Source organism: Microcaecilia unicolor, chromosome 9 (genome assembly GCF_901765095.1).
Source record: "Microcaecilia unicolor chromosome 9, aMicUni1.1, whole genome shotgun sequence".
NCBI lineage: Eukaryota > Metazoa > Chordata > Amphibia > Gymnophiona > Siphonopidae > Microcaecilia > Microcaecilia unicolor.
Genome location: NC_044039.1, coordinates 142,774,787 through 142,797,814, shown reverse-complemented (window position 1 = coordinate 142,797,814; position 23,028 = coordinate 142,774,787). Strand labels below are relative to the sequence as shown.

Genomic DNA, 23,028 nt, shown 5'->3' with positions numbered 1-23,028 from the left:
TTGGAGGGCTCACAGTTTCCACCACAAGTGTAACAGGTAGGGGGAGGTATGCGCCTGGGTCCACCTGTCTACAGTGCACTGTACCCACCGTTATACTACTCCAGGAACTTGCATGCTGCTCTAATGGACCTGGCCATAACATCTGAGGCTGTCATAGAGGCTGGTGAGTACTATTTTTATTCACATTTTTGGGGGGTCAGTGACCACTGGGAGACTAAGGGCGGAGGTCATCCCTGATTCCCTCCAATGGTCATTTAGGACACCTTTTGTGATATATTTGTTCTGAAAACAGGTCTAGACCAAAAAGCTTTCGCCCTAGATGTTTTCTTTTTGTTCCATTATGGCTGAAAGATGTCCAAGTGTTAGGCACACCCTAAGCCCACCCTAATCCCACCTTCAAAATGCCCCTTGTGATTTGGACGTACTGCAGTCGAAATGCATAGATAAACGTCTGCAAAACAGGTTTCAAAAATACCTGTTTGGATGTTTTGAGAAGAAATCCATCCAAATAGTGCTTTATGAAACTTTTTGAACATTTTTCCCTTTTGAAAATGAGCCCCACAGTCTCTCCATCATCTGTTTTTTTTCCCTTGCTTCTTGTCCACCTTCTGTTAATAGATCAATGCTGGCTCCCAATTTCCAGCAGAATAAAATTCAAAATACTAATCCTTACTACACAAGACTACTTGAAATTTTTTTTTTTTTTTGTTACATTTGTACCCCGCGCTTTTCCCACTCATGACAGGCTCAATGCGGCGGGCAATGGAGGGTTAAGTGACTTGCCCAGAGTCACAAGGAGCTGCCTGTGCCAGGAATTGAACTCAGTTCCTCAGGACCAAAGTCCACCACCCTAACCACTAGGCCACTCCTCCACTCCAATTCCCTTGCAATTCCCCATTGCCCCCAAAGCAAGTCTCAGATTCTCACAAACTAAACTTCTGGTTATTCCCTCACCCCTGAGAAATAGATGAGAGTTAACCTGTTGTTCAGCTTTTTGAATTCTTGCCCCATCCGTGTGGGATTCACATAACCTGACCTCCTGTGTGATACTAATTTAGTTATTTTACTGTTTTAATTTGTCCTGTTAGTAGTCTTTTAGAGTTTTTTGTTTTTTAATTGTGTTGAATTGTGATCTACCTAGAACTTGGGATGGTGCAGAATAGAATTTTTTTTAAATAAATAAAATTAAAATAAATAAATTAGATACCCGCCTTAAAAACTCCTTTCACAGATTTAAGAAAGGGATCAAGCATGGCTCTTTCATCAGGCCTTTCCAATCTAATTCTGGATGTTTATACAAGGATGATGCACCCAGAGCAGGAGGGAATAGGTATAATCCATCCTCCCTCCAATCAGGTACGATGGGATTAGGGGGCCACTGCTAGGCTACCAGGGTACACTTTGGGGGGGGGGGGGGGGGGGGGGAAGTGTCCTAGCTTGGCTTGGTTTGACTTGGCTTGGGTCCCACTGGTCCTCCAGGCTTTTTCAAAGATTTTGAAGGGGGGGGGGGCAGGGGTCCACAGGACAACCAGAGATTTTTTTAATAGGTCAGGGGGAGTTCTACCAGATGTTAGGGGGGATGTTCGAGGGGAGGGGGAGGGTTGTGATGCACAGCTGGGCCAGGTTTAAAAAAAAAATTTGTTAATAGGTAAGGAGTTGTGGTAAGGGACACTGCAGCATGCCTTAAAAAAAATCAACTTTCCTGTCAGTGCCTGAGTCAATCAGCAGTAAGGCACCGACAGGAAAATTTGCGTAGAATAGTGAGCAGCTAATTAATATTGTGATTTTAACATGGCATTCATTTGTGTGCTCGTTATCCTGAGTTTGCTGTGGCAATTTTGCTGTGCTAGGTTTGCAGTACAATTTGATTCTACTGCGAACCTTTGAGCATCGGCCTCCCAAAAAGGCTATGTCTAACTCAAGACTACCTCTACTTCAGGAAGCAGGTGAAAGCTTGGCTCTTCTTCCAAGCCTTTAATACATGTGGCAACTGATTCTCCACTCAGCATCTAGACTAGCTTGCCACACACCTTATAACTAATTCCATATATCTTATTCAGTTGTACATATAAGTTGCCTTCAATTTAGCCACTCATTTGGTTATCCGAACATCTTTTTTCTACCCATATTTCTATGTGTCTGTGAGGTCAGGTCTGTAATTGGGTGCCTCCATGTAAGTGCCCCAAGAGCATGATGGGAGCCTATTCTAAGGCAATATCTAAGTGCCTGAGTTCCGTTGTACAATATTAGCCTAACTCAATATTGACATGCCTAACATTTAGGTGCTCAACCTTCCACTAGCCATAGAACTGGTGTGGGTCTGAGCATCTAAATATTGCAGCAATGCACATGAGTTGCAGTATTCTGTAGGTTGTGTGCATAAGTGGGAGCCCTATCAATGCTCCATCCCTGTGTACACCCCACTTGCAAATATGCACTGTGCAAGATAGGCACATATTTACAGAATAGCGCTTATGTAGAATGTTGACATATGCACACATATATGCTTATATTCTAAATACTTAGGGATCCTTTTACTCAGTGGCGTTCCGAGGGGCGCTGACACCTGGGGCGGATCGCCGGTGCGCCCCGCCCCCCCGGGTGCAGCGCCCCCCCCCCAGGCATGCGCAACCCCCCAGCATGCGCAACCCCCCAGCGAAGGGACACCCCCCCACCCCGGCGAAAGAACCCCCCCGGTGCACGCCACTGGGGGGGTGCTGCGCGCCGGTCAGCGTCGTTGGTTTCCATGCTCCCTCTGCCCCGGAACAGGTTACTTCCTGTTCCGGGGCACAGGGAGCATGGAAACCAACGAAGCTGACCAGCGCGCAGCACCCCCTCCAGCGGCGTGCACCCGAGGCGGACCACCCCCCCGCCCCCCCCCCCCCCCCGCTTGGTACGCCACTGCTTTTACTAAAGCTGCAGTAAAAAGTGACCTTAATGCGCCCATACATGGATCTTTTCCATGAACTAAGGCCATTTTTACTGCAGCCGGAAAATGGCCAATTTTCCATTTTCCCAATTAATGGTCATGTTCCAATGTTGCCATTAACGTGCAGCCCTTAACAAAAATTAGTGTATGAGCCCTTACTGCAACCCTTTTGTAGGATGCACTAATCTCGCTCTTATCAGTTAGCATGCAGTAATGAGGCTGCGCTAACTGATTTGCGCTGTCAGGACAATTTTGGACATTATGAGCAGGATGTTGAGTTTCTGACTTATATAAACACTCAAACCTGTGGATGAAGTGATTCTCCTCTAGATACTTGCAGCCACAGGCAATATCACGGGCCATGTTCAGAAGGTCCTGCATGGTTAGGGTAGAGGGCTGCTTCTGGAATAAAGGGAAAATAGAAAACTTATAAGAGAAATGATAACAGGAAATCCAATAGAAGAGGGTAAAAGGTCATGGATTTGATATACCATCTTTCTGTAGGTACAGGGGGAAAAGAAACACAAAGAGCTAGAAAAACAAATGAAAGAAAGGGAAATACTTTAAGGGTGAAATGGGAAACAGATTTTTTTTTGCCAAAAATGGATGTGCGGCAAAATCAAAATTGCCGCACGTCCCTTTTGGGTCTGAGACCTTACCGCCAGCCATAGACCTAGCAGTAAAGAATTTTGGCGGTAATGACCTACGTGTGTCAGATGCCACTTAGCGCACGTCCGCTAAGTGTGCAAGAAAAGAAAAAATATTTTTCAGGTGCACGTAGTGGATGCGCACCAAAAATGAAATTACTGCAAGAGCCACATGGTAGTCGCTTACACAGCTTAGTAAAAGGGGCCCTTAGTCAGCTAGTTCTCTGTTTGCTATCTTATATCCCCCCCTTCCTTACTCTCTCTTTCCTTGGTCCTTGACTTGATCTCTCATATCCTCAGGGCCAATGTAGGTGCATTAGGCACCCTGGGGGCTGATGCAGAGAGCTACGGCAGGTGGCAGAACACCCTTAACGCCCAGAAGAATGGTTGACTCAGTTTATTCTGACTATCCCCTGTTGGCATTAACTGAAGGCATAAGCTTCTGATGGTTGAAACTGAATGGGTAGCCTGCAGAATGTGCTGAGAGTAAAAACAGAAAGGGAGCACCTGGGTGAGCAAACTAAGGAGTCAAGAATCAACAAGAGAGAAAATGTTTATGAGGGAATAAGAAATATCAAACCATGGATCAATTAATGCTCACGCACTGACAGGTAGGGTGACATTTTTCAATGAGCTGTGGATTACTGCCATGATTTTAACACAGTAGTAACTTGCATGCTTATTGAATATTGCACCCCATGGCCAACTTTTAGGGGAAAGTTCACTGGAGAAGCCATGCAGTCAGCGGCTCTACTGCGAGGCTTTCTGCATCAGTCCCTAGGTGTCCCTTCAAACTTGCACCCCCATCAAGTAACTTGTTGACCCATAGTTCCCCTCATCCCTGAGAACTTGATAATTAAACTCAATGATGATCATGTGATGCCACCTCTCTCAGAATGATCCTGTTAACACAGTTGGACGTTAAGAACATAAGAATTGCCATATTGGGACAGACTGAAGGTCCATCAAGCCCAGTATCCTGTTTCAAACAGTGGCCAATCCAGGTCCAAATACCTGGCAAGATCCCAAAACAGTAAAACAGATGTTATGCTGCTTCTCCCAGAAAAAAATGTAATGGATTTTCCCAAGTCTATCTTAATAAGGCTTATGGACTTTTCTTTTAGGAAACGAGCCAAACCTTTTTTAAAACCCTGCTAAGCTAACTGCTTTTACCATATTCTCGGACAATGAATTCCATAGTTTAATTTCACAAGTGAAAAAATATTTTCTCCAATTTGTTTTAAATTTGCTATTTAATAGCTTCATTGCGTTACCCCTAATCTTTGTATTTTTTGTAGCCTTCAATCATATCTCCCCTCAAAAATCTCTTTTCCAAGCCGAATAGCCCTAGCCTCACAGAGTAGTCCCATCCCCTTTTTTCATTTTTGTCACCCTTCTCTGTACCTTTTCTAATTCCGCTATTTCTTTTCTGAGATGCAGTGAGCAGAATTGCACACAATATTCAAAGTGAAGTCACACCAGGGAGCAATACAGAGGCATTATAATATTTTCAGTTTTGTTCTCCATTCCTTTCATAATAATTCCTAACATTCTATTTGCTTTCTTAGCTGATGCTGCATACTGAGCAGAGGGTTTCAACATATCATCGACGACAATAACTAGATCCTTTTCCTGGGCAGAAACTCCTAAAGCAGAATCTTGCATCATGTAGTTATAGTTTGGGTTCCTCTTTCCTACATGCAGGGGCAGACTGATCATTGGAACAACAGAGCATTGCCCGAGGGCCCTCAAAAGTAAGGGGCCCATTCTCCCTTGGCCTCAATCTAGTATTGACCATTTAACCCTACTCTCTGATTTCTATATTTTAACCAATTCTTAATTCAAAATAGAACATTGAGTCCTATCCATGACTTTTTAATTTCTCATTCATGAGGTACTTTGTCAAATGCCTTCTGTAAATCCAGATACACAATATCAGCTGGCTCACCTTTAGCCACATGTTTATTCACCCCTTCAAAGAAATATAGCAGATTGGTGAGGCAAGATTTCCCTTGACTAGATCCATGTTGGCTTTGTCCCATCAATCCATGTCTATGTATATGCTCAGTAATTTTGTTCTTAACAATAGTCTCTACCATTTTGCCTGGCACCGGTCTCTAATTTCCTGGGTCACCTTTGGAACCCTTTTTTAAAATTGGCTTTACATTGGCCACCCTCTAATCTTCTGGTACAATGCTTGATTTTAAATGTAAATATTACTAATAGCAGCTCTGCAAATTAAGTAAAGGAGTGGAGGAGTAGCCTAGTGGTTAGTGCAGTGGACTTTGATCCTGGGGAACTGAGTTTGATTCCCACTGCAGCTCCTTGTGACTCTGGGCAAGTCACTTAACCCTCCATAGCCCCTGGTACAAAATAAGTACCTGAATATATGTAAACCACTTTGAATGTAGTTGCAAAAACCTCAGAAAGGCAGTATATCATTTCCCTTTCCCTTTAATTTTATAGTTCTATCAATAGAAATCAAACAAAATAAAACATGGAAAAGAAAATAAGATGATACCTTTTTTTATTGGACATAACTTAATACATTTCTTGATTAGCTTTCGAAGGTTGCCCTTCTTCGTCAGATTGGAAATAAGCAAATGTGCTAGCTGACAGTGTATTTAAGTGAAAACATTCAAGCATTACTATGACAGTCTGACAGGGTGGGAGTGGGTCGGAGGTATGCATGGGGACATCAACAGAGACATACAGCTTTATGGTTTATAATGGGCTAGGAACCCCAGATCCTTGTTAAGTCCTTTCTGTTGGGTGTTAAAATATTCAATCATTCTGACTTCAAAGGTCTTACGTTCTTGTATGGTTTTAAAGTTACCTTTCAGTATTCTCACTGTGAAATCACTGGTACAGAATTAAGTTATGTCCAATAAAAAAGGTATCATCTTATTTTCTTTTCCATGTTTTATTTTGTTTGATTTCTATTGATAACCTTAAGAGTGACTAACACGGCTACCACACTCCTCTACTTAAGATAGTTCTATCACTACTCTGGAATGTAAACCATCTGATCCAGGCAATTTGCTACCATTTAGTTTGTCAAATTGCCCCATTATATCTTCCAGGTTTACAGAGATTTGTTTCAGTTCTTCCAACTCCACACCATCAAATGCCATTTCTGGTATGGGTATCTCCCCCCACATCTTTCTCAGTAAAGACCAAAGCAAAAATATTCATCTCTCTGCTATGGCCTTGTCTTCCCTGAGTGCACCTTTTATCCCTCAGACATCTAGCAGTCCAACTGATTCTTTTACCAGCTTCTTGCTTCTAATATCCCTAAAAAAAAGTTTATATTATGTGTTTTTGCCTCCAAGGCAATTTTCTTTTCAAAGTCTCTTTTGCCTTCCTTATCAATTTCCTATTATCCTCAGTTGGATCCTTCTTCCATTTTCTGAAGGATGTTCTTTTAGCTCTAATTGCCTTTTTCACCTCACTTTTTAACCTTGCTGGATGTCATTCCTTCCACCTTTTTAAATATGTGGAATATATCTGGTCTGGGATTCCAGGATGGTATTTTTGAACAACATCTATAGCTGATATAAATTTTGACCTTTGCAGCTGATCCTCTAAAATTCTCCTCATTTTATCAAAGTTTTCTTTTTGAAAGTTAAATGCTAATGTATTGGATTTTCTGTGTGTATTTACTCTAGTTATTAAATCCAATCTGATCATGTTAAGATCACTGTTGTCAGTTGACCCCAGAACCATTATCTCTTGCACCAAATCAAAAGCTCCACTAAGAGCTAGATTTAGAACTGCTCCCCCTCTTGTTGGTTCCTGAACCAGCTGTTCTATACAGATGTCTTTGATTTCATCTAGGAACTTTATCTCCCTAGCATGCCCTGATGTTACATTTATCCAGACAATATCAGAGTAATTGAAATCACCCATTATTACTGTATTACCCAGTTTATTAACCTCCCTAATTTCAGTTAACATTTCTACATCTGTCTGTTCATTCTGGTGGGGTGGATGGAAATATACTCCTATCATAATCCTTTTCCCCTTTGTTAATTCCTTCCTCTTGTGATCTACACCATCAGGAGTATCTACCCTATTACAGATTTTGGTATTATCCGCAAAGAGGCAAACCTTACCGGACAGCCCTTCAGCAATATCTCATAAAAATGTTAAAAAGAACCTGCCCAAGAACTGAATCTTCCAGCATAGCACTGGCAACATCCTCTTCCTCAGAATGAGCTCCATTTACCTACTAACTCTGTCATCTTCCACTCAACCAGTCCCTAACCCAGTCAGTCACTTTAGGGTCCATACTGAGGGCACTCACTTTATTTATTAGTCTTCTATGCAGAACCATGTCAAAGGCTCTGCTAAAATCTAAATACACCATATCGAGTGCTCTCCCTCAATCCAACTCTCTGGTCACCCAGTCAAAGAAATTAATCAGATTTGTCTGACAAGACCTGTCTCTAATAAAACCATGTCACCTTCCCCAGTTTTAGTTTAAATGCGGCTCTATCTCCTTTTTATATTATACTTTGAAATATAAAATTTTGTTTCAAATATATCTGTTTATACACACACATAAATAATGAAGCATTTAAAAGAAAAGAAGTTTGCCTAATAGTTAAGCAAGCCCTGATATCCTCCTCATCCCTCAACTAACATTTTCTCTCTCTCTCTCTCTCTGTTAGTTTTCATCTAACTCACTCAAATATCTTCTCTGTTGGTCACCTGATTACTGTCCTAGAAACCCAATACCCTGTCCTTGGTCCCTGGCTTGATATCCTATATCCCCCTCACCCCCTCCTCCCACTAACATGTTCTCTCTCTCTGGTTTCCAGCTAACTCACAGATCCTCTCTCTGATCTCCTGCTTGCTGTCCTATATCCTTCCCAACTCCTATTTCTTTCCTTGGTCCTTGGTTTGATATTTCTCATTCCTCCATAAACACTTTCTCTCTTTTTCTCTCTTGTTGATCCTTGACTCCTTAGTTTGCTCACCCAGGTACTCCTTCTCTGTGTTTACTCTCAGCACCTTCTGCAGGCTACACATTCAGTTTCAACCATCAGAAGCTTATGCCTTCAGTTAATGCCAACAGCGCAATAAACTGAGTCAGCCATTTTTCTGTTGGTTAACTGTCTCTTTTGCTCAGCTTGAGTATGGAAGGGTTTTGATGCATAGCTGAATCTCTGGATATTTCTCATGGCCAATTCAATAATCAGAAATGTTTAAGTGGCACTAAGTTAAGTCAGGAAAAGAGGCAAGAGACTTTTTAGCTTACCATACGAGGTCGGTTCTGCCTGAGGAAACTTTTCATGTCACCACCAGCCATGAGTTCCAAGAGGATGAATCGTGGTAGCATCTGGAGACTCACGCCAATGCACTGCACAATGTTCTGGTGACTGAATTTACTACAAACTCAACAAAATACAAACCTCATCACCCAAAATTGAACAGTGAGTCCTGGCTGAGTAGTAGTAGCTTTTACACATCAAGGGATGAATTCTATATATGGTGCCGAAAACCCCCCAGGCTTAGTGCTATTCTATAAACCTCACCTAAAGTTAGGCGCAGTTTATAGAATATGCATAGTGCTTGTTCCTGCAACTAAAATCTAGGTATGACCATTTACACTACTAAAACCTGGTGTAAATGCCCCACCTATCTTATGCACAGATAGGGCATATTCTATAACAGTGCGCATAATTTTTAGGAATGCCCACAACCCGGCCATGCCCCCTTTTGAGATCCACATGTTACAATTTATGGGCAGCACTTTACAGAATATGCTTAGAAAATTGCGCATGTAAATTCTAATTAGTACAAATTAGTGCCGATAATTGCTTGTTAGTAGCCAATTATTGGTGCCAACTGGCTTGTTAACCAATTGATTTGTGCATGAAACTTTAGGCACCATATAAAGAATCTGAGGGCAAATGCAGGAAGAAAACAAATAAGGCTGATACACTGACTGTATATACTGGATCTTCAAGCCTCAGCACCTCCTGCTTGCTGCGGAAATTGAATTTGCAGTGAACAGGAGGTGGAGAGAGAAAGTGAAATGAAATGTTTTCTGAAATACAGACTGGAGATATGAGGGCTGCACAGGGGGGCAAAATTCCCTGGGCCCAGCCTCCAGGGGGGGGGGGGGGGGTCCCGGGCCCAGGCCTGGCACTGGTAAGCTGCTTCTTGCTGCCTGCTTCCGGGTCTGTCCTTCCCTGATCCTGCGTGTTACCCAGGACCCGGATGATTGAATTAGCATATCGAGTTAATGCAGTCATCCGGGTCCTGGCTCCTGGCATGGACAGGAGCAGCAGAGGACAAACTGTGGGAGCAGGCATGCCGGAAGCAGCTTGCCGCCCCCCCCCCCCTTTGGAGGCAAAGACAGAAAGGTAAGGGTGTGGGCAGGCAGGGGCAGCAGTGTGAGTGTGAGGTGGTGCAAGCAGGGGCGTGGCTACATAGGGCCACGGGGGCATGGGCCTCGCCGCTGCCCGCCCCCGGCCCGCCGCCGCCGCATCAGGTACCTTGTTTGCTGGCAGGGGTCCCCAAACCCTGCCAGCAGAAGAGTCTTCTTCAGTGCCGGTCGACTCCGGTGCCTTTGTTGTGTGATCATCTGTTTCTGATGCCTTACGTCCTGCACCGTGCATATAGCCTCATGCAGGATGTAAGGCGTCAGAAACAGAAGATCACACAACGAAGGCACCGGAGTCAACCGGCGCTGAAGAAGACTCTTTGGCTGGCGGGGATTGGGGACCCCCGCCAGCAAACAAGGCACCTGATGTGGCGGCGGTGGGGCGGGGGGGGGGTTGCTGTTGTGGCGGGGGGTCCAAAGTGGCAGGGGAGGGGGTTCATGGCAGGGGGAGGTGGCTAAACAGTGCCCCCCCACCTCAGGCTCTGGGCCCCGTCCTGCCGAGGTCTGGCTAAGCCCCTGGTTTGGGAACCACTGGAGTTGTTGGTAGCGCTATACAAATGCTAATAATAATACTAAATAGACCTAAGTGTGAATCTTTCCCGGTGCCTAAATTTGAACACTACTTACTGAATCTGGCCCACAGTGCGTAGCAGCAAATGGGCTGTAGCAGTGGGCGGGGCATAGGCATGCCATTGGTGTTCTGCCTAGTAACAGTATCAGATGCACAGGGTGCACTTTGACCTGGAGTATGCTGTCGTGCCTAGGTTTTGGCATGCCAAAGTGGCTTTGCTCTACTATTCGATGGCAGGTTACATGTGCCTTAATCCCGTTATAGAATTGGCGCTAAGTGTGCTTCTTTGTCATGCTTACATTGAAGCCTGCTTTATAGAATTTCTCCCTTTGTGTTTAACCCCCATAAGCTATGAAGGGAAGGAATTTTAATATACTGCCTTTCTGTGTTATAATTACAGCCATTTATGTATTATCCCCCTAATTCTATAAAAGTCGCTAAAAATCGCATGCGCGATTTGGGCACGAGCCCAAATTGTGTGCGCAATTTAATTGAATAACGAGTCAATTAGTGCTAATTGGCTTTTTAAAAAGCAATTATTGGCGCTAAGTGAAATCAATTAACGTGTATGCATGTAAATTTAGGTGCGTAATTCATGCCTAAATTTTGTGCATATCTCAGAAAAGGAGGCGTGGAAATGGGAAGGTCATTGGCATTTCAGGGCGGAATGTGGGCATGGATTTCAGTTATGTGAGCAATTATAGAATAAGGGGGTTCCGCACGTAAATTTAAATGGGGGCATTTGCGCCACGTTTTTGTTGGTGCAAATGGATGCGCCTAAATTCACATGTGACCCCTGCACTTAAGTGCTCTTCTATAAACTATGCCGAACTTTACGCGCGGCTTATAGAATAGCACTTCGGCGATGGTTTTTTGGTGCCGATTTTTTTTTCGGTGGGATTTATAGAATTCACCCGTATATACTTATTTTTTTTCCCTGTCTTCCTGGCGGGCTCACAATATAAGCTTTTTTTTTTTTTTAATTTGTACCTGGGGCAACTGAGGATTAAGTGATTTGCCTAGAGTCACAAGGATCCACAGTGGGAATTGAGCCAAGTTCACCGTTCATCTGTAGGCTACTTTTCCACTGTTCTAGTCATGGAAATATAATGCCAGCTTTTGAGCTAGTTCTTTCCTGGGAGCATTGGGCTCTTTACACAGGGTTTGATACTCCCAGGGGTTCTCTTAAAGAGGCTGATGTACGAAACAACCAGCCTAGCCCAATCTCTCCCATCAACTAAAGTGTACTTTTATGTGTGGGGAGTGGGGGGGGGGAGGGGGTTATTATATAAGTGACATTTTGCATGAGTATATTTGCATATCTGTGTGGAAAAACATTTATAAAATTACCTCCATAACAACCTAAGGTATAGCAGCTGAACAGTGCAGGCAAAGCTTACACTTTTATATGACTGATATCTTACAAAATGTTGTTTATATGCATACACGGTCATACTGTATATGTGCAGGAATGACTTTAGAGAATTACTTCCTACATGGATAGTGCCTAAGCAGCTTCAGTAGTTTCTTGCCCTCTGGTGCTTTTAATATTTATGGTTGGAAGAGTTATAAATTTATCAGCTCTCAGGAAAGGTATAATTGGCTCGCTTCTAATCAGACTCTCACTTGGGGCCAGTTTAAGGTATCGATTTCCTCTGCATGGCATGAATTACAATGAAACTCACCTGATAATCAGAGCCTCCATTAGGAAGTCCATCTCATCCTGCTCAGAGCTGATTTCAGGCAAAGTCTGTTAAACATAAGTAGAGGAGTGTGGTAGCCGTGTTAGTCCACTCTTAAGGTTATCAATAGAAATCAAACAAAATAAAACATGGAAAAGAAAATAAGATGATACCTTTTTTATTGGACATAACTTAATACATTTCTTGATTAGCTTTCGAAGGTTGCCCTTCTTCCTCAGATCGGAAATAAGCAAATGTGCTAGCTGACAGTGTATATAAGTGAAAACATTCAAGCATTACTATGACAGTCTGACAGGGTGGGAGGAGGGGGGTGGGTAGGAAGTATGCATGGGGACATTAAAGCATATCATTGATATTCTAACAGGGTGGGTGTGGATAGGTGAGGGGAGGGTGATCAACAGAGACATACAGTTTTATGGTTTATAATGGGCTAAGAAAACATAAGAAAAGCCATGCTCAGTCAGACTGAGGTCTATTGAGCCCAACATCCTGTCTCTCATAGTGGCCAGTCTGGGTTGCAAGTACCTGGCAAATCTCAATAGTAGATCTATTTCTCATTTCCAGGGATAAGACAGACTGATATCAGAAGGAGACCCAAAACACACAGGATCCTCCCAATATAGTACTCTGCCATAAACAAAAAGTGAAAAAGAAAAAAGCCTTCAAGATTTATGCCCTGAATAAAAAGAGATAAAGCTCCGTGCAGTGAAGCTTGCCAGCAGATGGCAGCTGACTACCTACAATTTGCTTAAGATGGTGAGCTGTGGATTAGAGTGAAATGCAAAGATATCTACAATTGTGTGGGTTACATTGGTATAATTAAGTAAAAGGGCACTTGATGTTCACAAAACCACTTTATAAACAGTTCTTCTGTTTACTTGGAGGGAGCTAATGAATGGCAAGATGTGTTGTCAGTTCCAGTGTGACAGACAGGTAGTGCTATTGAAGTGATTACAAAATTAATAGCAAAGGTAAAGGTAAAGAATAATGGATTTGATATACCGCCTTTATGTGGGTACAACCAAAGTGGGTTACATGTATTATATGCAGGTACTTTTTCTGTCACTGGTGGGCTCACTATCTAAATTTTGTACCTGGGGCAATGGAGGATTAAGTGACTTGCCCAGGGTCACAAGGAGCTGTTGATAGTAATAACAATAACTGTATAGCATCTATAATTGTTAATCCAGTGCCTTGGGAATCTTTGCATGTTTCTCTTATTTTACAAAAAGAAAAATAAGCAAGTCAAAATTGGCTTCCCATTTTAGAACACATGTCGAAGGCCAGACAGATGTGCATTATTTATTCAATTATTGTTGAGGATCATTGGTGTAGTTTGCCTGCGTACTTTGGGGGACAAATGGTAAAGAAGTCATATTGGCAGTGGAGGAGAAGGAGACCGATTCAGCATTAGTATTTGGTAATATTACTGCCCCCCCCCCCCCCAAACTACACCTATGTTGAGGGCCATTTCTTGTAAGCAAGTGCTGTAGAAACTGTGTGGAGATTCTGCAATGACTTTCCCTCCCCCACCGCTCCGCACTAAGAGTGAAACATTGTGCAGCTTGTAGTATGAACTGTCAGCGCTGCTGTTAACTTGCAGAACATTGTACCATTCTGTTGCAGGTTAACAGTTTGGGAGGAGTGGGAATGGCAGGAGCAAATTTGGTCCAATTCTGTGGTAGAAGGTGAATTGTACTGCAGTAGCCAGATAATTATAGTAAACTTGGGACCCAGACATTGGTCAACACAGTGCCTATCCACTTTTTGTTCATTCAACCTGACATGTCATGTTGGCTCCAAAGTGTAGTTTGGCTAGGATCACACTAAAAAATTACCCCCACAAAGTCATTTTTGTGTGAATGTGACAATAAATGCATGTAAATAGTCTGTTATAAAAACCCAGCTGGTGTAAAAGTATGTTTGTTGACGTAATGGCGCATGCTTTGCCAGTAGGTGTGTACAGGGGCATAATTGGGGTGAAGTGTCCATATCAGGGCTGTGGAGTCAAAGTCGCAGTTGGAAGCAATTTTGAGTGGAGTCAAAGTCGGAATTGGTAAAAATGTACTGACTCCGACTCCAGCTTCAACATAAAAACTTGCATTACAAAATATGGTCAATTTATCATTGTACACTCATATCATCCTATATAATAATTCTCACCTCCAACGTTCTGACTTGCTGCCTGGGACCGTGGCTCATTCTGAGTTGGTCTGCTAGGCTCCGTAGATCAGGCTGACATCACCGTAGCCATTATGATGTCAACTTCAGAACCCGGGGGAAAAAAACCATGCCTCACAGCTGATCCATGTCCAGAGGAGGGTCACTGGACATGGGTGGTTGGAGGGGGGGCAGGGGAGAGAGGAGGGTCACTGGACATGGGTGGCTGGAGGGGGGGCAGGAGAGAAAGGAGGGTCGCAGGACATGGGTGGCTAGAGGGGGGCAGGGGAGAGAGGAGGGTCACTGGACATGGGTGGCTGCAAGGGGGCAGGGGGTCGCTGGACATGGGTGGCTGGAGGGGGGGCAGGGGAGAGAGGAGGGTCGCTGGACATGGGTGGCAGGAGGGGGCAGGGGAGAGAGGAGGGTCGCTGGACATGGGTGGCTGCAGGGGGAGAGGAGGGTCACTGGACATGGGTGGCTGCAGGGGAGCCGAGGAAAACCTTACTAGTACCCATTTCATTTTTGTCAGCAACGGGCCTTTTTCACTAGTAATATATATTTGTCCTGGATCTACATTACTGGTAAATATAAGTTATGTTTACCAGTACTTCAGATCTAGAACAAAAAATTGAGGGGATGTTTTACTAAGCCGCAGTAGCATTTTTAGTGCACACAATGATTAGCATACACTAAATGCTAGAGACGCCCATATATTCCTATGGGTGTCTCTAGCTTTTAGCATATGCTAATCATTAGCATGCGCTAAAAATGCTACCGTGGCTTAGTAAAAGACCTCCTTAAAGCTTAATTTCAGGAGTCAGAGCCAGAGTTGGAGTTGAAGGTTTGGTGTACTGAGTGGAGTGGAGGAGTAGCCTAGTGGTTACTGCAGTGGACTTTGATCCTGGGGAACTGAGTTCAATTCCCACTGCAGCTCCTTGTGACTCTGGGCAAGTCACTTAACCCTCCATTGCCCCTGCTACAAAATAAGTACCTGAACATATGTAAACCGCTTTGAATGTAGTTGCAAAAACCTCAGAAAGGCAGTATATCAAGTCCCACTTCCCTATATGAGATTCTACATGGAATGTTGCTACCATTGGAGATTGTAGATGGAATGTTGCTACTAATTGAGATTCTACATGGAATGTTGCTATTCCACTAGCAACATTCCATGTAGAAGACTTAGAAGCCTGCCCTTGCAGATCAGCAATGTGGCTGCGCAGGCACAGAAACAGAAGCCTGCACGGCCGCATTGCTGATCTGCAAGGGCAGGCTTCTATATGGAATATTTGCTAGTGGCGGAGTAGCCTAGTGGTTACTGCAGTGGACTTTGATCCTGGGGAACTGAGTTCAATTCCCACTGCAGCTCCCTGTGACTCTGGGCAAGTCACTTAACCCTGCTACAAAATAAGTACCTGAATATATGTAAACCGCTTTGAATATAGTTGCAAAAACCTCAGAAAGGCAGTATATCAAGTCCCATTTCCCTTTCCCTGATTCTACAGCCCTGGTCCAAGTATACATGTAGATTATAAAATTACCTAATTCACAAGTGTACTTAAATAAGATAGGCTTGGACATTCACATCTGCTCTCAAACAGGCGCAAGTGTCCTTGTCTGCAATGCAGGTGTGATTTCTGCTTCTTATCTAGAATTGTATAAAGACACAGAGGTGCCTATGATTCTAAGAAGGCACTTACTTGCCCTCTAAAATAGGTAAAAACAGATAGAACACTAGGCTGCCATTTTCTATGTGAAGTTACTTACCTGTAACGGAGATTCTCCGTGGACAGCAGGATAAGTGTGTAGCTGACTCATCCTGCTTGCCCATAATTACCCTCTATGTGTAACAGATGCAACTAAAGACATGCAGCCTGACTTAAATAAGGTTCTCAAATCAGTCTGATGAACCTATGCAAAATCCTAGGGCTTGCTGAATTGGTGTGCAATACTTTTTTTTTTTTTGGTTTGTTTCCAGAGACAAGCCAGTAGCTGATTAGATCTGCAGTGGGCTGGTAGAGACATCTGCTGTGGTTCCACCCAAAATCTACTTTGGATTTTTGTGGATTGTTAGCTTGACTCTTGTCTGATTTGGATTTCTTTGGGTTTTACAGCAATCTTAGGGGAATACACAAATTTGTCAAGCTTGAACAAGCTGAAATACACCTGGTCTCAGTTTAAATGGCCCTGTTTTACACATTCCAACCTGTGACTGCAGGGGAAACGTACTCTTTGCTCTCTGTATTTTGTGTCTTTATATATAGTTTATTCAAAATTTGATAATACTGCCATTTGGAATATAGTCATAGAAGTTTACAATAATATCATAAATAAAATAAGAAAAGAAATACAATCTTGTATAGAACATAAAGAAGACAGAAAAAGCTACTGAGAGTCCCAGATCCCAGAAATTATTTATAGATAGATATATAGAAAGATAGGTAAAGAGAGAGTGCAGAACATTTTCAAGCCTTGAACTCCTATCACACCTTCTGCCCCTCCTCACTATCTCTGGGCAATGACACAAAAACTGTAGTGGAAGGGTAAGGATAATGGGATTTGTGGGCTCACAATCTAAGTTTTTGTACCTGAGGCAAGGGAGGATTAAGTGACTCGCCTAGTATCAAGGGTGGGATTTTAATGTTGTAATTGACTTTCATAGCATGGTAAGTAGAGAACTCAGCTGTTAACTGTCCTGAATTCAGACTCAGTGGTACTGACCTTGATTGCCACTCGGAGAGGCGTGAGATCCCCAGCAATTCCTGTCACTGTTCCCTCATATACCTCACCAAATGCACCATGTCCCAGAGCCCTTGAGGCAAAAAGAAAGAAACACAGTTCTATAGATTCTGCTCTGGGAGTGGTTGCTGTGCTAGTCTATTTGAATGCATGGCAATAAAAGTTAACCAAAAAATTATAAGGTGCCACTAAGATCTACAGTGAAATCACTATGCCTATAAATATATTAGGTGTCTAGAAAGCAGAAATCTTAGTTAGAGTTCCAGAAACTAACTTGTCTGTATTTAATACTATGGCATCCTTGTAAGGCTTTTTTTTTTTTTAAACTAGGTCTCCTTTCTCTTTCCTCCTAGTATATTCAATTGTTAAAATATTTCTACATATTGTTATGGCCATTCCTACTGTTTTTAGAAAGATATCCATTATGAGACCCTGTGATAACATGATCGATGGACAGGCATGGAAACCTCACATGCAGAGTTCAGTATAAAGTCAAAAGACAACTTTATTGGTGGAAAATAATTAAAGCAAGACAGTCTGTTCTTCTTACAGGCTCACTTTCTCCTTGGCAACAATCACCGTTACACCCGTCTCTCTTAACACTTCTAGCTTCTTCAATACAGTTCCATTTACTCATAAATCCAGGCCTGGCTCCAACTAGAACATTCAGGACCTGGGTCTTCACAGATAAATAAAGACACTCTTTTACCTTAGCAGTCTTCTGTTTCTTCTCATACAGTGGGCACCCTGGGCATGTACAGAGTGCAAACATTTGAACTAGGGCCACTTCTTACTTCCCTGTGACTCCCTCACAGGTACTGCAGCCCAACCACACTCTAGGGAGGGTTCCTTCCTTAGAAGCCTCCCTCCAGGAGATCTCTTGCTCTCATAATCTCTCTCTCTCTCCTGAAGACCTATTCTGGAGACCTCTTGCCTTGGGGCTTTCCCAATCCATTCTGCTCCAGGGCATTTAACCACCTCCTGGCCTGAGCCCTGCCCCTCTGACTCAGCCTCTGACATGGCAAGTTTAGTGCCACCTGCTGTAAGGTGACTACCCTGCAACCTCAATGAGGGAGTATTCTTAAGGACACCTGCAGCTATACCACTCACTCCATCACAGATCCATTTTCACTAAGAGACTGTATGGTGAAATTTAGACTTACCTATTCATTTCCTTTCCTTGAGGACTGCCAAATCAGTCCAAATTGGTTATATCCTTCTGCCAGCAGATGGAGACAGAAAAAAACCCCTCTGCGTTAACTTCACTTTCTTTATAGGGGGCAGGTGCTGCCTTTAGTACCTGGTATCCTATGACAAAGCTAAGACAACTGAATACAATTGTTATGTTATTGGTTTCCAATTCATCACCAAAGTCTAATCTGATGCAGTCAAAAACGTCACTTCATAGTCACTAACTCAGGAATGAGATAATACAAAACACCAAGGGTATAACTAGGCCAATTGTCTTCAGAGTGGTCAACATACTTGCTATTCGTTTTCTGAATTTGTCAGATTGACAGCCCTGGACTGCAATGGTTTCACTGGGTAGCTTCTGGACTGGTCTGTCGGGACTCAAAGAAAGGAAATTAACAGGAAAGTTTAAGTTTCACTTTCCTTATCATCCATGCCAAATCAGTCCAGATGAGTGGGATATACCCAAGCTCTATCCAGACCAGACAGGAGGAAGCCACAATAGCTCTCAAGGCTCCTATATCTAAGGTGCAATATCTCCAGACCTGTATACCCATACTTAGAGAAGAGGTGCAATGGAGGCAAAGGTACTGCCCTGCCATTATCCTCCAGAAAAACAGATTCAAACTTTGCTGAAGAAAACTCTTCCACTCTAATCAGGTGGGTTTGCCAGCTCTCTGGGATGCAAAGCTTGCATACAATTCTCATCATCTCACTGCTTGACCACTGGTACAATGAAACCATTTGAGAAATTTGCAACAAACAATCTACAATGGATGAAAAGATAAGACAATTATACCTCCACTGGTTTGGCCATGTCTGCAGAATGGAGGCATTGTAACTACCAAGGTGGTTACTCCAACCACCTGGCTGATAGGTTGTAAAAAGTGCTGCAAAAAAGACCTGGTACAGGCAAACTGAGGCTGACGCAAAAAGTTCCATTTCTGAATAGATGATTTTACTGCATCTGCTCAGAACCGACTGTATTGGAAGAGACTCACCACAGGCACCCTTGCCATGGCCACCACAGTACCTGTGGGTCCGCCCTACCAATTAAGAGATTGCCCTACTGATGTTAGGGCATTGATTTGATTTGACTTGACAGGTCTTGCTGGCATGGTTCAAAATGATCATCTCCTTGACTCCTCCTGAAATTGATGCCTTAAAGGCCATTGTGTAAAAATGCACAAAGGTCCTTCAGGAGTGGGCTGGCATCAGGGTGATACTTTATTAAGTAATCCGACACAGTCCGTATTTAGGCAGAATGCCTGCGTCAGCGGTCTTTATCGTAATATGCTGACTTTTTGTATATAAAAAACAACCGATGAAAAAATCCAGTAAAAGCAAATGTTACATCTCCGTTCAATATCATCTAGTCTCCACATTACGCTTTGCAATCCATCATTGGGTGAATGCAGCCAAGAATCAGCACATTATGACAAAGACCCCTGATGCAGGCATTCCACCAAAACACAGACCATGTCAGGTCTCTTAATAAAGTATCAACTTGATGCCAACCTACTCCTGAAGGCTCATTGTGCACTTTTCCACAAATTTATTTGTTCCTTTGTGCTTTGGAGTCCCTCTCTTTTGTCTATTTAAAGATCATTGAGGTTGAAAGGGGGCAGACTTAGGAATAATGTCAGGAAGTATTTTTTCATGGAGAGGTTGGAAGATACCTGGAATACTTTCATCTCCTTGGTAGTGGAGATGAAAAGGGTAACAGAATTCAAAAATGTGTGGGATCTACACAGAGAAATCCTGTTTAGAAGGAATGGATTCACAGAAGCTTAGCGGAGATTAGATGGCAACACTGGTAATTGGGAAGCAAAGCCAGTGCTGGGTAGACTTCTACGGTCTCTACCCTGATCGTGGCTGGAGAGATTCAGCTTTAGAAGTTAGAGGACAAGGCCAGTGCTGGGCAGACTTGTATGGTTTGTGCCCTGCTCATAGCTGAATAGATTTGGATGGGCTGGAGTGGAGCTTTTCAGGGGCTTTGACGTTAACTTCAGAAATTTTAGAACAAGGACAGTTCTGGGCAGACTTCTGTGGTCTATGTCCTGAAAATGGCAAGGACAAATCAAGATCATGTATACATATGAAGTATCACATACCATATGTAATGAGTTTATCTTGTTGGGCAGACTGGATGGACCGTATAGGTCTTTATCTGCCATCATCTACTTTGTAACTATCATTGTGCTTACTGGAACACATCAATAAACCAAAGACCTATTTGAAAATTCAGAAGGAACTAGGCATTTACAAACATCTCAAAGGTGACTGACAACTGATTTGAGAATGATCACCCCTGCCCTACATCACCCAACTTTCTTTCTTACTGGAAGAAAGAAAGCCTTATTCCAAAGGAAGTGAAACACTGCTCTCAAAAGGGAGAGAGTATAAGAGATGCTACTCTGTGAGGATCAGAAGGAAGGGGGCACTGAGCCCTCAGGACTAAACCCAATTCCAAATATAGATCTTGCATGCTTGACTCTCTGGAGGAAAGTATCCTATATGGAGGGGCAGCAGGCGAGCTTCTGTGGCTGTGTTCCAGAACTCATCTCTATCCTCTGTGAGAGTTGTGAGTTTGTCTTCATCCTAATCTCTTGTGCAGGAAGCAGACTGAAAAAATAGACCCCAGTGGCTTGAAACTCTAACACAAGTCCACTATACAGTCCTCTTATGCACCACCAAAGGTGGTATCACTGACAGTATCTTCATTATGCTGCCTGATTATCTCAACAACCAAGGATGTAAAAGAGAATGGAAGAGATCTTCCAGGAGGAATCATCTGACTAGAGTAAAAAGTGAAGTATCGTTCTTGATTAGTCACTTCAGAGATCAATCCAGAGAACGTCCAGGCTTCTGGCAGGAAAACACTTATAAGAGACTGGATGTCAGTCCTGATTCTACCAGGGTATCCAGCCCCCTGGCTTCTGCTTTTTTTTTTTTTGTTGAAGAACTTGCTCACCTTGGAGTTTTGTCAAGTTGATCCGAGGTGCCCTATTCACCCCTAATATGGCCACATTGGCTTCTTCCAGTCCTTACACTTCAGGGTCCCAAAAGGGTTGGTTCATAAAACTGATGCTCTTGCTGCCAGACCCAACAAGGGTGAAAAGTCACCAAGTACCAAGATGTGGGAACTCAGATCCCAAATAAGTCTGTTCCCAAAGCAGAGAGGGAAATTAGCCCCAAATGATTGTTGCCCAGAGCATCATCTAGATTCAATTTATGCTCCATTTGGAATCTGGGCCTACAACTGTTTCAGAAATGGACTACTTGTAGCTACTATACCAGGCTTCATTGTCTGTGCCATCTAATAGAGATAGAGAAATATTGAGGAGCTGAAGACATCATCTGCTTTCTATAAGAGGAATGCAGTCAGTTCTGAGCTTTTTTTCCTCTCTGTCTTCATCTGTTGGCAGGGGAACATAACACACTTATTTGGTCTGGTCTGGCATTGACTACAAAGAATCCAATTTTACATGAATTATGAATCCCACTAAGGTTCAGATAAGAACTGGCACAAGAGCACCCAGATTTACTTAATTTCACAAAACAGGCAATGGCTGAATTTGAAGTTTACACACTAATATCTTCTTAAGAAAAAAATCTGCTTTAAATGCCAGCTGAGTTATCTAAAAACAATGTTGTGGTATTCTTGCATTAATTGCTATCAGTGCTCAAGCACTTAGCATTTGGTAACCTTTTTAAACAGCAGAATAACCAGGATAATGCTATTTGTGTAACATACTGTATTAATGAATGCTAGTGTTATTGTTGTGTGCGGATCCTTACCGAATCAGAGAAATGTTCCTCCGGGGTAGCTCCTTCAGCTCGCTTAGAGTGGAAGCCTTACCCACAAAGCAGTAATTGGGGTTATAATCAGTCATGATGGTGGAGGTTCGGATTTTGCTCAGTTTGTATTCTGGGCTCTGCAGCCTGGTCCGTGTTCCATCCAGCTTTGGCTTCTTACGATGATAAACTAGAAAGGGAACATGGCACTGAAGATGAAAGGGAAGAGAAAACTTCAGCTAGGCAGCACGAGGCAGAAACTGGCACTTAATTAAGAAATGGGAAAAACAAGACAAGTATATCTTAAAGACCACGAGTCAGAGGATGCAAGCCATAAAATGAACGGTATCTCCTACCTATAGCAAAGCTACTGCAGGTGAGAACCATGCCAAGTACCACAGCTGTAGTGACCACAGTAAGGATGAGCGGCAGATGATGGGGCCCTTCTGTCATGGGAGCTGAAAGGCAAAAATGTCTAATGCATTAATTGGACAATTTTCAAAACTGCACACACAGCTTGTACGTCCTGAGGCAAAGCTTATAGGTCTTGTTACTGTCAGGCTTTGCAACAGTATGAGGAAACTTTCCCTCTGAAAATTACCCTGGGCAAAGTACCTCTTTTTTTTTCCTTTCACTGTTACTTCTGTGTAAAGATATGAAAATATTATCTAGCATATCGATATTCAAAGCGATTTAAGATCTTAAATCGCCTGTGTGGGGCTAGCCACTGATATTTAGCGGCACTCAGGGGTAGACACCTAATTTTGGCCAGGCCTGAGCCCAAAGTGGTGGGCACAGGATCCTTGTTCCCCTCCTGGGATCTCTTCCTCCCCTCCCTCCCAGGCGAGGTCTCCTAACTTCACTCCCCAAACCCCCTGGTACCTTTTAAGTCCTTT

The 23,028-nt window shown here is 43.1% G+C and overlaps 1 protein-coding gene across 1 annotated transcript in view; it reads right to left on the bottom strand.

Annotated features, from left to right (window-relative positions):
* LTK (leukocyte receptor tyrosine kinase) overlaps window positions 1-23,028 on the bottom strand; it is a 251,737-nt gene that overhangs the window by 20,172 nt on the left and 208,537 nt on the right. Inside the window, exons 19-24 of the mRNA XM_030215372.1 lie at window positions 22,489-22,590; window positions 22,136-22,322; window positions 17,126-17,216; window positions 12,227-12,291; window positions 8,840-8,969; window positions 3,234-3,331 (exon numbers count right to left, since the gene is read on the bottom strand). Coding sequence (XP_030071232.1) covers window positions 3,234-3,331; window positions 8,840-8,969; window positions 12,227-12,291; window positions 17,126-17,216; window positions 22,136-22,322; window positions 22,489-22,590 — 673 coding nt within the window. The remainder of the gene's footprint in view (window positions 1-3,233; window positions 3,332-8,839; window positions 8,970-12,226; window positions 12,292-17,125; window positions 17,217-22,135; window positions 22,323-22,488; window positions 22,591-23,028) is intronic.